The 16,246-nt window shown below is 31.8% G+C and overlaps 1 protein-coding gene across 2 annotated transcripts; it reads left to right on the top strand.

Moving 5' to 3' along the window:
- Positions 1,268-8,419, top strand: LOC107609762 (laccase-4). Of its 2 annotated transcripts, XM_016311784.2 has the most exons (7): positions 1,268-1,498; positions 2,948-3,099; positions 3,192-3,436; positions 3,530-3,658; positions 4,156-5,079; positions 7,273-7,430; positions 8,293-8,419. In XM_016311784.2, the coding sequence occupies exons 1-6, from the start codon at positions 1,400-1,402 to the stop codon at positions 7,401-7,403; spliced, it is 1,680 nt and encodes a 559-aa protein (XP_016167270.1). In that variant the 5' UTR covers positions 1,268-1,399; the 3' UTR covers positions 7,404-7,430; positions 8,293-8,419. The 2 variants fall into 2 exon arrangements, with proteins under 2 accessions (XP_016167270.1, XP_016167269.1); XM_016311783.2 differs by lacking the exon at positions 8,293-8,419 and having other exon boundaries at positions 7,273-7,725.

Genomic DNA, 16,246 nt, shown 5'->3' with positions numbered 1-16,246 from the left:
CACGTTTTAAAACATTTTAAAAATATTTTTTGTTGTTAATAAAAATAAATGATATTTTTTAAACGTGTTAAAAAAATTGGCGGTGATTTTGACAGTTTATTCTTTTTAAGGATAAAGCACAATTTTCAGAATGTTTAAATACGACATAGGCTGTTTATGCATGTTTGTTTTTTAATTTATTTTTGGTATTTGGCTCTTATGCATGTTTTTTTTTTTTTTTCCAAAAACAAAAAGTTCAACACATTAAAACAGAGCAACCAGTCAAATATAACAAACAGATAATAAAATAAAATAACACAACACAAGAAAATATTTTCATATCATTTTCGACAAAACCATTAACAACAAGAGCTGATGAAACTATTTCATTTTGAAATATGGACCATTCATGACTTTTTACTAACCCATACTCTAACTAGCCATATTTATTTTTATTTTGATGGGACGACAAACATTTGTCAATGTTATTATTAATTAGAAATTCTAGCTATTAACTTGACATAGGTATAATGAAAGGAGTAAATTAGCATATCCCTTGAAGAGTCTAAGAAAATTACTTTTGAAAATGTAGAGTATATATAAGAAAATTTACTTTTTATGTTAAAGATAGTTGATACAATTAATCTTAATAAATACGTTCTGGTTCTACAAATTAAAATAACAAATTATTTGAATTCTAACCGAGTTATAAAAGTAATCTATCACAAAACAAGATAAATGAGTTCCAATTTCCTTACAAGTATATTCCAATAAGAGCTATAGAAGTGTTTGTACTTTGTAGTAAATCTTTGTTAATCCGTTGGTAGGAACATATTATGTCATCTCCTTGACTTAAAAATCAGGTAGAAAACTGTATATCCATTAAGCCAATATGAGTCCGTTAGCTAGGAATTGTTGTACTTTACACAATATGGTTAGACCAAACCCAGCAGCATATATAGCATCTGATGTGACCACCTAGTCCATTATAAATGGAATATATAGAAAAGTATAAGCATAACATAGAATTTCAAAATCCAACTGTATCTTAGCTTCAAAAAAGTGACTTAGTTGATGAGTAACTACTTTGTGTAATACACAAGAAATAAAACAATACAACTTTCTGGCCATCTTCTTTTTGTTATCTATATCTTGGGTGTACAATTTGTCACATATATATATTTTTTAATTATTTGTACTTATAAGAATGTATTAAATTAGTATTCAACCAACTATTAAAAATGACATTGTAACTGAGATTTTTTCTCTTTATAAGGTTGTCCCTCATTCTCCATTTTTGCATTGTGCATTCTAAGAGCATAACTACTAACTAGTCATCAAAGGAGAACCTAGCTAGCCATCTTGCATAACCTTTTTTTTTTTTTTGCTTAAATTAATTTCGAAAGGGGTCTTCATCATCATGGAGATGATCTGGGTTCGAACCATGGCGCTGATCACGGCGGCTTGCATGCTTCTTCCTCTATCGGCCGAAGCCATGGTTCGCCACTACAAGTTCAATGTAGGTCCATTGCATTACATTAATTCTCAGCTGAATTATCATGTCATGTTAATTAAGCATTAATATAGAATCAAGTTTGTTAAGTTCATGACACTTGAAAAAATATGAGATACAGAAGAAACCATACACGATGTTTCAAATTAGAATAGCGTGCATTTTTGCTCTCTTAAATATAATATTTTATTACTTGCTCTGTCTTGAAAATGAAAATTGCATGCATATGAAAATTGCATGCATATGAATATATGATGAAAATAATCTAAATCTATTTATCAAATAAAATAAATACTATCAACTATAACCAATTTTCCATGCAAATAATGTCTTATCTAAAAGTATTTTTTTTTTGGTGACTTTATCTAAAAGTATTTATTGCTGCATCAAAGAACGTAAGTGTTATATATGTATGTAGATAATAATTATCACATAAGTTGTCCTTTGAAATGCATTTTAATAATGTTCCACATTAATACCCGTAAAAAGTCATGAATAGCAAATGTTTTAAAAACTGAACCCATGATTAAACCGGTAGAATTAAAAATATAAAAATTCAATTAAAATTCAATTGGAATGATGTTTTTGGTTCTTTAATCGGTTCGTTATCAACTAATTTTTTATGTAAATTATTGATTTTCAATTAATTCGATTGTACTAATAAATTTAGTTCGATTCTCAAAACAATGGTGAATAGATATTAGATAGGTATCGGGGACGTTCTTTTTTTAAAGAGAAGTGCTAGGAGAACAATGAAAATTTTGAACAACATAAACAACCACCAATCAAATGAAAATACACTATACCCTAATTTAATGCTACTAATTAAATTTATTCTTTTAACCCTATTAATTCACATTGTTTACACATTGTTCAAAAATCTTGTTTGTTACATGTACTTTTCCTTTTTTTAATTAACAAACAAGAGTCTATCTGTTTAGTCTAGCTTAATAATGTTCTGCATATTTAAGCAGAAACGAGGGATGCATATTTCTAAGCATAAACTTGGGTAAAAACAGAGCTTTTATAGTTGGAGTGGATCCTCTGTAATATTATTCATTCTTCTCTGTATATTTTTTGGTTAAAAATTTCATTGGCGATACATTTTATTAGTTTATTCAATCAGAATTTTAAATCTACCAAGATCCTCTTGAAATACAAAACATTTTCTTTCTTACAATTCGTTCCAATTGGAATTTTTTGCTGGTTAATCACTTAATTGTAAATTGAAAAAAAAAATGTTAGATCCCCCTATTTGAACCGCTAAAAAATTATATGACATGATAATTCATATCTTTATCGAACAGCAAGTTGCTAATAGCTAGCACTATTGTTTGAGCAATGCAAGGCACTCATCAAACTACTCTCCGAGTTTGGTAGTTGCAGTTACACATTTTATGCGTCAAAGTTAGCAATTGCAATCACACTAATTTTATTTTATGTTATTTTATTCAGGTGGTGATGAAGAATGCAACAAGATTGTGTTCCACAAAGCCCATAGTAACCATAAATGGGAAATTCCCAGGCCCCACAATCTATGCTAGGGAAGATGACACTGTTTTGGTTAAAGTTGTTAACCATGTCAAATACAATGTTAGCATCCACTGGTAGGTGTACCATAACTATTTAATCTACTCTCAATTTTTTTTATTGTTATTAATTAATTTGTTTTGAAAAATAATTTATTGAAATTAAATAGGCATGGGGTGAGGCAGTTGAGGACTGGTTGGGCCGATGGGCCGGCTTACATAACCCAGTGTCCGATTCAACCAGGCCATGTTTATGTTTACAATTTTACCCTCACAGGGCAGAGAGGTACCCTTTGGTGGCATGCACATATCTTATGGCTTAGGGCCACTGTCCATGGTGCCATTGTTATTCTGCCCAAGATTGGAGTTCCTTACCCTTTTCCAAGACCTCATATGGAACAAGTTATAGTATTGAGTTAGTTTCTAACCTCTTCATGTAAACTACTTTAATTTGAAACCATGTTATATAGTCAAATATAAATCTAAAAAATGTTTCAATTTGATTCAGGTGAATGGTGGAAATCAGATACTGAAGCTGTAATTAACCAAGCTTTGAAATCTGGATTGGCTCCAAATGTTTCAGATGCCCACACAATAAATGGCCATTCAGGACCTATTCAGCATTGTGCTTCACAAGGTGAAACCCATTGACATATGTTAGAAAAAAATATTAGCTACATACAAAAAATTAGCCATCAAACTAGTGATTATATATTTATGTATAAATATATAATTTAACTTTTTTTTAAGAAAAATGTTAAAAAATCATTAAAATTTATTATTTTTGGCTATCAAACTATCAATGTTTAAAAATATAAGAGAAAGTATATTTCCATTGTCTACCTATATTTTTCCATAATTGAATTACTAGATTAAAAGTATTGAGTTGATTGCTAAATGATTACCAAAAACAATTAATTCTAATGATCATCTAGTATGGTTTTTTTAAATATGTGTTTTGCATATTTTATACAGTGACTGATTTGGATTTTGGTGGATGTTTTTTTGTGTATACTTAGCATGATTGAGGTTAGATATACACTAAAATCCATAAATTACAATAAACAAGCCATTAGTAATTTAAGGTTGATGTAATGATTGTATAAAATAGTAATTAATGCGTTGTGTGAACAGGAGGATTCAAGATCCAAGTTGAAGCTGGAAGAACTTACTTACTAAGAATCATCAATGCTGCACTGAATGAAGAGCTGTTCTTCAAGGTTGCAGGGCACAAACTCACGGTGGTGGAGGTGGACGCCGTGTACACAAAACCATTGAAGACAGACACCATAGTGATAGCACCTGGCCAAACCACAAACGTTCTGTTAAAGGCGAATCGAGCGGCCGGCAAGTACATGGTAGCAGCATCACCATTCATGGACTCTCCAATCGCAGTGGACAACGTAACCGCCACTGCGATGTTACACTACAGCAGCTCATTAGGTTCCACCATAACCACCCTGGCTTCCCTTCCCGCCAAAAATGCCACCCCAATCGCCACGAATTTCGTCGACTCGCTGAGAAGCTTGAACTCCAAGGAATACCCTGCAAGAGTGCCATTGGAGCTTGATCACTCATTGTTCTTCACCGTTAGCCTCGGCGTCAACCCGTGCGCCACTTGCGTCAACGGAAGCAGAGTAGTTGCTGCCATAAACAATGTAACCTTTCTTATGCCAAGAATTTCTCTTCTAAACGCACATTTCTTTAGTATAAGTGGCGTCTTCAGTGACGATTTTCCGGCGAAGCCTCCGGTGGTGTATGACTTCACGGGCAAGAAACAGCCGGCGAATTTGAGGACTGATAGAGGGACGAGGGTGTACAGACTTGCTTACAACGAAACGGTTCAGATAGTGTTGCAAGATACCGGAATGATAACGCCGGAGAACCATCCTATTCATCTCCATGGATTCAATTTCTTTGTTGTTGGTACTGGAAAGGGGAATTTCAATGCCAAAAGGGATGCTAAAAAGTTTAACCTTGTTGATCCTGTGGAGAGAAACACTGTTAGTGTTCCATCTGGTGGCTGGGCCGCTATAAGGTTCAGGGCTGATAATCCAGGTAAAATCTATCAATTTTCCATTTTTATTTTTTAGAAAAATTAATGGATACTTGCTTCGCTTGTATTTGTATTTTTGTGTCGGACAAACATTATGTTTTTATCTCTCAGGTCAAATATTTTCATTAGAAAAACTAATTTTTGAGTAGGCAATATTAATTGGTTTTTTATGAACTTGATTAAACTTGGTTACCAAAATAATTTCGTCATGTAGTATCACGGATTTAATTAATACTAGTAGAAATACATTTCCTTCGTCCAAACTAGACCAAACTACAGGATCAATGATTTAAGTTAAGTGATAAAAATTGTTCTTATGTTAATACATTGATATTGGTGCAAGAAGATAATAAGATCCTGATCATGGTGATTGAAAAAAAAATTTGGATTAATGAGGATTTGTACAACCTATTTGTGATTTATGAAAGTAGAATAGAATAAATTGTGCAAAATCCTACAGAATTCTGAAAAATGAGAACATTACCAATTGATTGAGTAGATGGATATTCCATTACCAATCGATTGAAATTGGCAAAACATTCAACTTCATCACCTTCCAATAGATTGGATTACATTACCAATCGATTGAATTTGGCTGAAACTTCAATGTCATCACTTTCCAATCGATTGTATTTGGCAAATCCATGTTGTTTTCGTGAATTCAATCAATTGAGTAACAACAACAATTGATTGTTTTGAGGCATTCATTCGATTGGAAAGTATAAACAATCGATTGGTTTAAACTTTTTACCATTTTACCTTACAACTTTCAATCGATTATTTTGTGATATAGTGTAAACCAATCGATTGAATTTCAAGAAAACACGATTTAGAAGCCATTGACGAACGTAACGAGATCAAAGTTAATTTTTTAATCAATTGGAATTATTAGGATAAATGGAGAATATAATTGGTTGTTATTTTTGTATTTGATTGTTAATAAATATAATAGATAATTGATAAAATAATAATTTATAAAATAAAAAACTATTTTTATAATTAAATAAAATATATGGGGTTGATTTGTAATTAAAATTAGTTCAAGGACTACGTAGCAATTGATAAAAAAACTCCAAAAAGATGTTTTCTACTTGGACCACTAAGTAGTCCAAAGGTTCCTGGACTACCAAATCCTGAGCCAACACACCTTAGTAGTATATATAAAATCTACAATGTTCAGTTTCTTGGACGACATTGATATTACATATGGAATATGATTATTTTGGTGCTTGTAAAATATTATAACTTTTTAATGTAAATTTTGCAGTTTACTTCTTGGAAGCTTATCGTCCTGTCAGGAAATGAGATCTATTTCTTGTCAGCGGAGGGATGAGAAGTGTGGAGTTTAAGGTCATTGAAACTGATCCTGGGGAGTACTGAAATCTTCTGTGAGGGGGAGTGACGTGGCGGAAATTAGCGGAAATTAGTCCATAAAGAAATTAGTATAAAAAATACGTTGCAAGTATAGTTCTTAACCACCAAAAATCAACTTATCAATTTAGAAGGGTTGTCACAAATTTAGAATAAAAATTGGGAGTAGGAATCTCAAGTCGTCTCCCAACAAATTGACAAAAGAGTGCTAATTTATTAATCAGGAGTTTTTCAAGGATTTTTTTTTTAAGAATTTGAGGACAGAAAATTAAATGATTGTAATTTAAGGCAATAAAAACTAACGAGAGTTTAGGTAATCAAAGAAAAGCCTTGACATTACTAGTAATTTTTCATCTTTTTGAATTCTTAACATTTTTTTGAAAAGTCTGGTAAAAAATAAAATAAATTAATTTAAAATGGGTCAAAAATTATTTTTTTTATTTTTTATTTTTGAAAATTTTAGGGTTTATATTTAGGATTTAGGATATAGAATTTAAAATTTTAGATTTGAGATTAAACCTTTAGGATTTATAATTTAAATTGTTTAAAAGATTACTTGATGTTGACTGAGAAAAATTGAAACAGTATTTTTTTTTTGTTTTGAAATAGTGTATATCCAATGCAATCACCATCTAAAAGTATTGTTATCTTTATTTTATTTGTGAATTGTGACTGAATTTTCTATCAATTTCACTAATTTAAAAATTTATAAAACTCTTGATTTAATCTGAATCATTGGTTAAAAAAATTACCAATTTTCTTATGCTAGCATCTTCTTAATATATAAGATATATGGTGTTATTTATATTATTTATTTTTGTTAGGTGTTTGGTTTATGCACTGCCATTTGGAAGTTCATACAACATGGGGATTGAAAATGGCCTTTGTGGTTGACAATGGTAAAGGACCAAATGAATCTTTACTACCTCCTCCAAGTGACCTACCCAAGTGCTAAGAAGAGTAGCAGTGGTTATATATAATGGTAAAAATTTATATACAGTTGTCTGCATATAAAATTAATAATTAAAAATTATTAAATAATTTAACATATTTGATTAAGTTGTCATATAATAATTTTTAATTATTAATTTTATATAAAGACAACTATAAATAAATTTTTACTGTATATAAAAGCTTTTGCCTGTGGAGGGATAAGGGGAAATGTACAAAGGGAATCATCAAGGATAATTCTCTTGCATTGTTGAGTCAAAGGGATAAAACATAAGTTGCTAATAGCAAGTTAGAAACATATATAAGACCAATTAACATGCTTTTAATTACTTCATCTGTTTTCTTTCCCTTCATTTATTCATTTTTTTGTGCTATGATTTGTATGTACTTCTCATATTTCTGCTTCTTGAATGATTTAATTTGATTTCATGTAATGTAATTATATATACAAGAATGTAGTTCAAATATAATTTTTCTTACACATACAATGCTCGTCGGATTCTAAAGAATTTTAAAATATGGGAGGATAATCTTTTACACTTCATATTTCATTTATAGAATAGAGCATATTAGAATATATTAAAGATATTATAAGTTAATAGTGGCTCCATATCAAGCACTTGAATACAAAAAGGACCCAAAAAGCATGATTATAAATAGTAATTAATAGATGTATATTTCTTGAAAATTTTATTAAATATCATAAACATTACGTTAAAAAAACATACGCGAGAACTTGAAGAAAATATTCAATAGGATTTGTAGAGGCTAAAAATCAATTGTTAAATTCTATCCTCTTTATATTATTATTATTATTTAATGGTTTATATCTCATTAGCACCTTAGTTAGGTGGATTATTGTTATTTCATCTTCAAGCATTGTATGTTTTCAGGTTAACCTACTAAGTACAGATAAGATATGAAAATAACTGTATGCAATAGCTGAAGATACAAATCAACAACATTGTTGTTAATGTAAAATGATCAAGGGGCATAAAGATGTACAAAACGAGATATTGATCTCGTTTTCATTATTTATGTTCTTTTTGTATTTGTTGGGCTTGAATTAGTTGAAATGGCCTAACATGTCGAGAAGAGAGTCTTCACTTGGATGTTTATATGGCCTACCTTTGCAAAATAGGCATTCTTTTGTACACACAACAAAACACCTTCTCAAGGGAAAAAAAAAAAAAAAAAAGACAAAATTGGGTTCATCCAATCATTATCCTATAATTAACACTTAAACGCCTGGAGTATCAGTCCAGCCATTTTAGTTTAGAGGATCTTCAATGTTCAATTTTAGTTCAATTTTACTTTCGGTATTACAAAATATCACATCAATATTTATAAGATCATGTATTATAAATAGTAATTCGAGACTAAATTATAAAATTGATCACTTTAATATTTGATTTTAATATTAAATTTTATAAAAAATAATAAAATTTAATTAATTTTCTATCAAAATAAAATCTTCTTTCTAAAATAAAATCAATCTTATTTCATCAATCAGTTATAATGTGAAGTAAAATTTAAAATCGTTTTATTTCACGTCAAATCTAAAACTCCAGAAACACTCTATTAAAATTTATATTAATTTTAATTCCGCAACAAACATGGTTAGATATTAGATATCATTAAAATTAGAAAAAAATTAGGGGATATGTATTTTGATTTTCAAGAAACCATTTATGTTAACTGCTGAAATCAATGAAACAATGTTGAATTGTAATTACATAAATTAGGGATATCAATATAATAAAAAATAAAACTAATCAGATAGAGGAGAAGAATGATTCAGAGTGTATTAGAGTAAATCCTCATAATAGTCTTTGAGATTTATGCTATTACTTGGAATGGTTTTTGAGATCTAAAATTTTTTATAATAGTCCTCTAGATAGAGCTCCAAGTACCATAGTGGTTCCTGTGTCATTTTCGGTGCTAAGTCAGCTGTCGGAGTGCTGATGTGGCCATCCGTTGCCACGTTGGACAGTCCTAATGGCTAGATGATGTGGATTCATTCTAATTTGGACCCAATTTGGTCCCTCCCCCAATTTATAACCCTAATTCCAAAAGTACAGAGCATCTTTTTCTGCATTTTTCATTCTCATATCTTTCTTTCTTCTTCATCTTCCTCAATAAAGACTCTGACTTTTATTAATATAAAAAATCTCCAAAAAAATGTACCTTTGGTGGGTCTACCCACCATAATTGCAGCAATAACCTTCTCCAAGCTTTTCATATCCTCAAAGTTTTGTTTGATCAAATTCTGGGATTTAAAGCCTCTAAATCAGCTTAAAAGGCTTTTAGGTGAGAAAAAAAAAGTAGCTTAGAGGAGTTGCATTCATCACTTTTGATAAAAATATTGTGCTAATTGATGTTAATTATGAACAAGTTTTGAACAGCATTGCTCTAGTTGAAATTTAAATTAAAATAATATAGATAAATTGATACCAAGTAAGAACAGGTAAATCTAGAGCCCAAGAGTAGTAAGCAGTAGCAGTGTAGCACAGAAGAGAGGTTCAAGTGCAGATCCACAGAAGCGGTGAAGCACAAACTAAAATATGCACCGTGGTTGGTTGCGGTGCTATTGCGTTTGACAAATCTGAGAAGAGAAGGATGAGGTTGGAAGGGTAGGAGGAGTAGGAGCGCGAGATTTTAAGAGTTTGCACGAGCTCCTTACAACCCTATCTGGCTCTGACTTTATTGAGATCAATATCGAAGAAGAAAGAGAGATGAGGAAGAAGATGAAGAAGAAAGTAATAGATAAGGAAGTATATGAAAAACACATAAAAACATGTTCTGTACTTTTGGGATTAGGGTTATAAATTCGGAAAGAGACCAAATTGGGTCCAAATTGAAATGAATCCACGTCATCTAACCGTTGGGACTATCCATCGTGGCAAAGGATGGCTACATTAGCACTCTGACGGTTGACTCAGCACTAGAAATGACACAGGGATCACTATGGTGCCCGACACTCTATCTAGAGGACCACTATAGAGAATATAATTTATATCTCGAGGACCATTCCGGATAATCGCTTGAATCTCAGAGACCATTATGGGGAGTAACTCGAGTGTATTATGACACGCATCCCAATATATTGAATACAAACATTAACTCAAACGAAATTAATTTTTCTTTGAACTAAATTCCTTTAAAACTCGACCTTGTTTACACCCGTTAATAACAAAGGAGAAGATTATGCTAAAAATAATAAGTGATGATTGAGCAATGACCCTCAAAGTATGGTTACAAAAAGGAAAGAGGCGAGAAAGATGAATTTAACAACAACTAGAAGAGAAACTCTGATCTTTTCTATTTTTCGATAAAGTAAAGTACTATTTCGATACTCAAAGTTTGAACTAAATTTTAATTTGGTCCTTAATATTTTAAATATTCTATTTTTGTCTCAAAAAATTTTAAACATGTTCAATATTATCATACCGTTAAATTTATATGAATAGTTAACGAAATGAGTGATGTGAATATTAACAGTGTTATTGTTAAGTCATATCTTCTTTCTTGTATTAGAGAAATATAACCAAAACCTTCTTGTAAAAATTTTTGTTCTCAATTTTCTTCTTATAAAAAAAATTTCCAAATCCCATCAATCACCCATTAACGTTTCAAAATCAAAGAAAATTTTTTTCGTTGGTGATCGTTCGTGAGTTAATGTTACTTATGTGCTGAAATCAAAAGTTATTGACTTTTAAATATGCTAATTGTTTGTGTCAGATTTAACAGTGGGATAATATTGATCTGTTTGAAATTTTTTAGGATTAAAATTGAATGTTTAAAACTTTTTGGGATTGAAATAGAGCATTTGAAACGTTAAGGACCAAATTAAGATTTGACCTAACTGTTGGGGATCAAATAATACTTTATCCTTTTCATAATTGAATAAAGGTTTGACAATCCAAATAAATGCAACAGATGTTAAAACACACTTTCAAAAGAAAACTATAGGTGTTTTGGTTTGCATTTTATTTTCTGTTTTTATTTTTAGTATTTTCTGTTTTTAGAATTTTGTGAAGAAAAATGAGAAAATAGGAAGTGAAAATAGAAAATAGGATTTTATTGTTTTTACTGTTTTCTCTTTTTTTTTTTTTTACAAAATTCAAAAAAATAGAAAATAATAAAAATAAAAACAGAAAATTAAAACACAAATCAAACGCACCCTATGTTTTTATTTATTTTTTCTTTTAGATGTTTGGCTCCTTTTCATTCTTCACTATGAATAACTTAAGTTTGGACACTTGTTTTTTGATACGTGAAGATATCCAAACAAAATAGTTGCTTTCATAAGACCTCAAATTCAAAACTTTTCTTTGTTTAGTCCATATTAACAATGGTAGTTAACAAGGCCTAATTTCTCTTTAAAAGAACTTTTCTCTTTAGAAAGGAGAGTTCTTTAAGAACATAAGATTCTTCATCTCAAACAGATTTATTGATTCGCACTCATACTTCTTCATTCTATTTATATCATTTATATTCACATAGCAAACTTGTCAAAATCTCATTTGAAGATAATGGCAAACCAAGAATGGGTACTTATTGATGGGAGGACAATCACCAAACAGTAGGAGTTCAAAACAGATTACATCAGTCTTGTTGGTAAGGTTATTAGTGATAAAGAATTGACCTTTAAAACCATCAAAAACACATTGTTCGGAATCCGAGAAAACTCGAAGGAGGTATCAATATCTGAAGTAGAGAAAAATAAAATTCTAGTAAGTATTAAAAACAAAAGGAGATATGTGCAAATATTAAAAGAGGGCCATGGAGCATACGAGGACAACTACTTAATCTACAGCTATGGACACAAGGAAAGTCCATTTTTGAGGTTAAACATGATTACATGGAGATATGGGTGTAAGTTGGGCTTCCTCAGGAGTTCATAAGTGTAGAAACAGCAAGAAGCATTGGCAATATGATGGGAGATATTGTAGAGGTCAAGGATCCAAAGGCAGAGGAGATACTAGAAAGAATGTATCTGAAAAGAACAACATTTGTTTGGAATGAGAATCAGGGGTTCTCAGCATGGTAATGGTGCCTACATACATAATATAAAAGGTCCCGAAAAAGCCAGAGGTGGTCCTAAAACTTCGACACTCAGATTTAAAGTTAAAAATTATAATTTGAAACCATAACAGGATAATCTATCTAGGGCACTTAGATTTTAATCCACTTTCTAACTTAACCCTTCACAAGTTCTACCATTCCTCCGATCCTCCAAAACTCCGCTGGAACTGCCCTCGTCACTCTTCTGCCAGACAAAGGGCCTCTCAATTGCACAGACAAACAATACAAGTAAGGAAAACACAAATAGGATGCAGTTACAACATGTAAAGCATATAGCAAGTAGACATAGTAATGCAAATAGGCAAACCCAGATAATGCAAACTCAAGCAAAACAAACAAATGCATATGATGAATGCCTGCCCTATGGCCATGAGTCTCATCTGTCAGTTACAAAGCCAAACCCGACATGTCCGGTAGCTAGTCCTGGACAGAACACCACAACATAGAATAGGTATTACTCGTATCCCCATGCCAGTGTTTTACCTAACCCAGAATAGGTATTACTCGTCTACTCAGGTAGGTGCCTCAAACCATAACTCGAGTAGGGATTACTCGTCTATCCACAGGACATGACTTGGATAGGAATTACTCGTCTACACTCAAAATCGCATCATACATAGGGATTACTCATCTATTCTCAAAGTTATGTCTCGGATAGGGGTTACTTATCTATCCCTAAAGTCATTACTCAATATCTCATTCAATTCATCATGTATTCAGAGTTTTAGCACTCCTCAAGCTCATACTCATTACCTCACAATCTTTTTTCACTTCCAAATTACCACCTCTTCATAGTTAAACCCCCTTCACTATCATTACAACTAAATTCTAGGGTCTTGGAGAGAAGAAATAGAGGTTTAGAGGTTCAAAATCATGTTTAAATCACAAAACTCAAGTTGCTGAAAAACAGGATCCCGCGTATGCATGCACGGTCTCGCGTACGCGGAGGTGCATTTTTGCCCTGCTCGTGTACGCATGTACACTCCCGCGTACGCGGGGCATCAAAACAGAATAGAATACCCGCGTCGCATGCGAGTATCCGCGTACACAACCCCCTTAAATTCTCATTCTCGTGTATGCATGTACCCTCTCGCGTATGCAGGACACCAAAACAGAATGGAATACCCGTGTCGCGTGTGTGATCGCGTACGCGAGTTCTGCAGAATGGCTAAAAAATGTTAAGTGCTGCAGAATTTTATTTTATACACCAAACTTCCGACGCGCATAACTTTTTTGTTAAACTAGTTTTTCATCCGTTCTTTGAACGGTGTAAACTTCACGGACCTAATTTTCATTTAAGAGAAATTTGACGGTCCGGAAGCCGAGTTGTGGCCTGTCAAAATTCAGTAAAAAATCATTTTTTCTCAACAAATCTTAAACCTCTATTTTTACCAATTTTTTTTTTTACCAAAATCAAACTTCTACCACTCAAAATGATACCAACCACATCCAACATAACCCATATCCTATCACAACTATCCATACCTCAATTTAATAATCTTTATCCAAAAAATTCTCAATTATACAAACAAATTTCTCAATTTATCAATATTCATATACCCTTATTCATTATTCTCATTCATCACCATCAAAATCATCATTCATCAATCTATTTCGCCAACCACAATCACATTCACATCGTGATTCATTAATCTAATCAAACATCATCAATTCTATATACATTGTCAACTAAATCACTAAACATGCTCCAAACTCATAATTCAACTTATCCTAGGTCGTCTAGCCTAAGTTTTCACAAGACATTATATATTACATACGAGAAACCAAAACCATACCTAAGCCGATTCCTCCCTAGCCAAAGACACCTCAAAGTAACAAGATCACAAGCCTCCACCACCAAAATTCCAGCACCCAAGCTTAATCCAGCTTCCAACCTCCTCAAATGTGTTCTAAGTCATCACATATACACTTCCTAATTTATATTATTACATCCACATACACAAATTTAATATCTAAATTCATATAATCAAAGAATTCACAAGGGTCTGAGAGTTCTTACCTTACCTAGGTATCAAATGAACAAAACCCAATAGTATTCTCAAGCTAACTCATGCCTAAAACATCAAAATCGCATAATCTATCAAACTCAAAACCTCCAAATTTCGAATTTAAGAAGGAAAAGGCTGAGTGAGATTTTGAGATTTTCTTACCAAATTCGTTTGTGAGTTTTGTAGAGATTTTTAAGACGAACACGTGCCCGGGAAACGGGGGCAAGCGACGTGACGCCATGATGGAGGCCGGCGAGAGACGGCAACAAAGAGGAAGGGAAAGGAGAAGGGACTCTCGGGTTATGGAAAGGGAAGAGGAAGGGCTCAGGTTGAAGAAGGGGCTTGGGTTTTTTTTTTTAATTACAAAACAACGTCGTTTTAGCTTTTCGATAGATGGAAAGTGTCTTAGGGACTACTATGAGTTCCGCAGTATAAATTCGAGGATGAAATTGGATAACTATTAATTTCAAAAACTATTTTAAGGCTCGAATACAATTTTAAGAACCACTTTAAGACTTAACTTAGTCAATACACTAATTTAACACAACAGTACCCATATTGCGTCTCACCAAATCCCCTCAAACACATATATGGTTATTCCCTGCTCTTAGAATATCCACTTTTGATAAGGATGATCAAATCCCTTTGCATCAAAGACTTATTAAGGTAGGTGCTTAAAAGGAACAACTCTCGTTATAAACTCAACGAGATTTTGATGAATCCTTTGTTCAAAATTTAATTATACCTTCCGAAAGCCATGTCAAAACCTTCGTCTATCAAAGTCATCTAGAGCAAGCTGGCATGTAAGATAAGTTCAACCATGCAATATGTTAAACCCTTACAGGATCGCCAATTCACCATTGGCAAATTGATTTTATGAATTAATTAACCTCCCTATGGTATCAACTATAGTTGCAAAAAATATACATTAGTCTTCATTGTATATGAATCAACTTACTTGGGTTGATTTAGTAATTAATTGACTAGTCTATTTAAATAAGTGTTAGAAGTTTGAATTTCGTCTTATACATGAATAATTTTTTTATTAACAATAAACTTTTAAATAGAGGTTAAAATCATAACTGAATTAATTCTGAACAGAGATATCATAAAATCAAAAGCACACACCTATATCATCACGATCTAATATCATACACGATTCCTTCTTTGGCTAGTGTCTTTAATTTCTTCATCATCATCTACTCACCATTCTTTCTTTTTTAAAATTCGGGCCCTCATCATTTGCTAGGAGCAGACCCACACATTTTAATCTTATTTCCTTATTTTCAAAAATATGATTGAATTTGTCAGATGGATTAGACTTTACTGTGTGGCCTTTGCAGGTTGTTTTTTTCTTAATATCTTTGTCGGAGCTTTGCCTCCCAATATATATGGGGGATTTATTTTTTTCCCGGCCCCCTACAGTTCAATGCATATTACATCATTCATGGAAGTCTTGGATCCAGTTAGCAAAACTTAAATAAAATATTCTATTTTTTTATTTTGCTCTTTATTATTATATTGCTCCAACGAATGCACCACATTAATGTCCATAAAGAATCATTATTGAACAAATAAGTAAACACGGTTGGTACACCCACAAAAATCAAATTAAAAAGAATAGAATATTATAAACATATATTTAGAGTAATTAAAAAGAATAGAATATTATATACATATATTTAGAATAATGCTAATGAGTTATAAGTCAAATGACATAGTCTCTTTATACTCACCTAAAATATTACGG

Source organism: Arachis ipaensis, chromosome B07 (assembly GCF_000816755.2).
Source record: "Arachis ipaensis cultivar K30076 chromosome B07, Araip1.1, whole genome shotgun sequence".
Lineage (NCBI taxonomy): Eukaryota > Viridiplantae > Streptophyta > Magnoliopsida > Fabales > Fabaceae > Arachis > Arachis ipaensis.
This window is presented reverse-complemented; position numbering and strand designations above follow the sequence as displayed.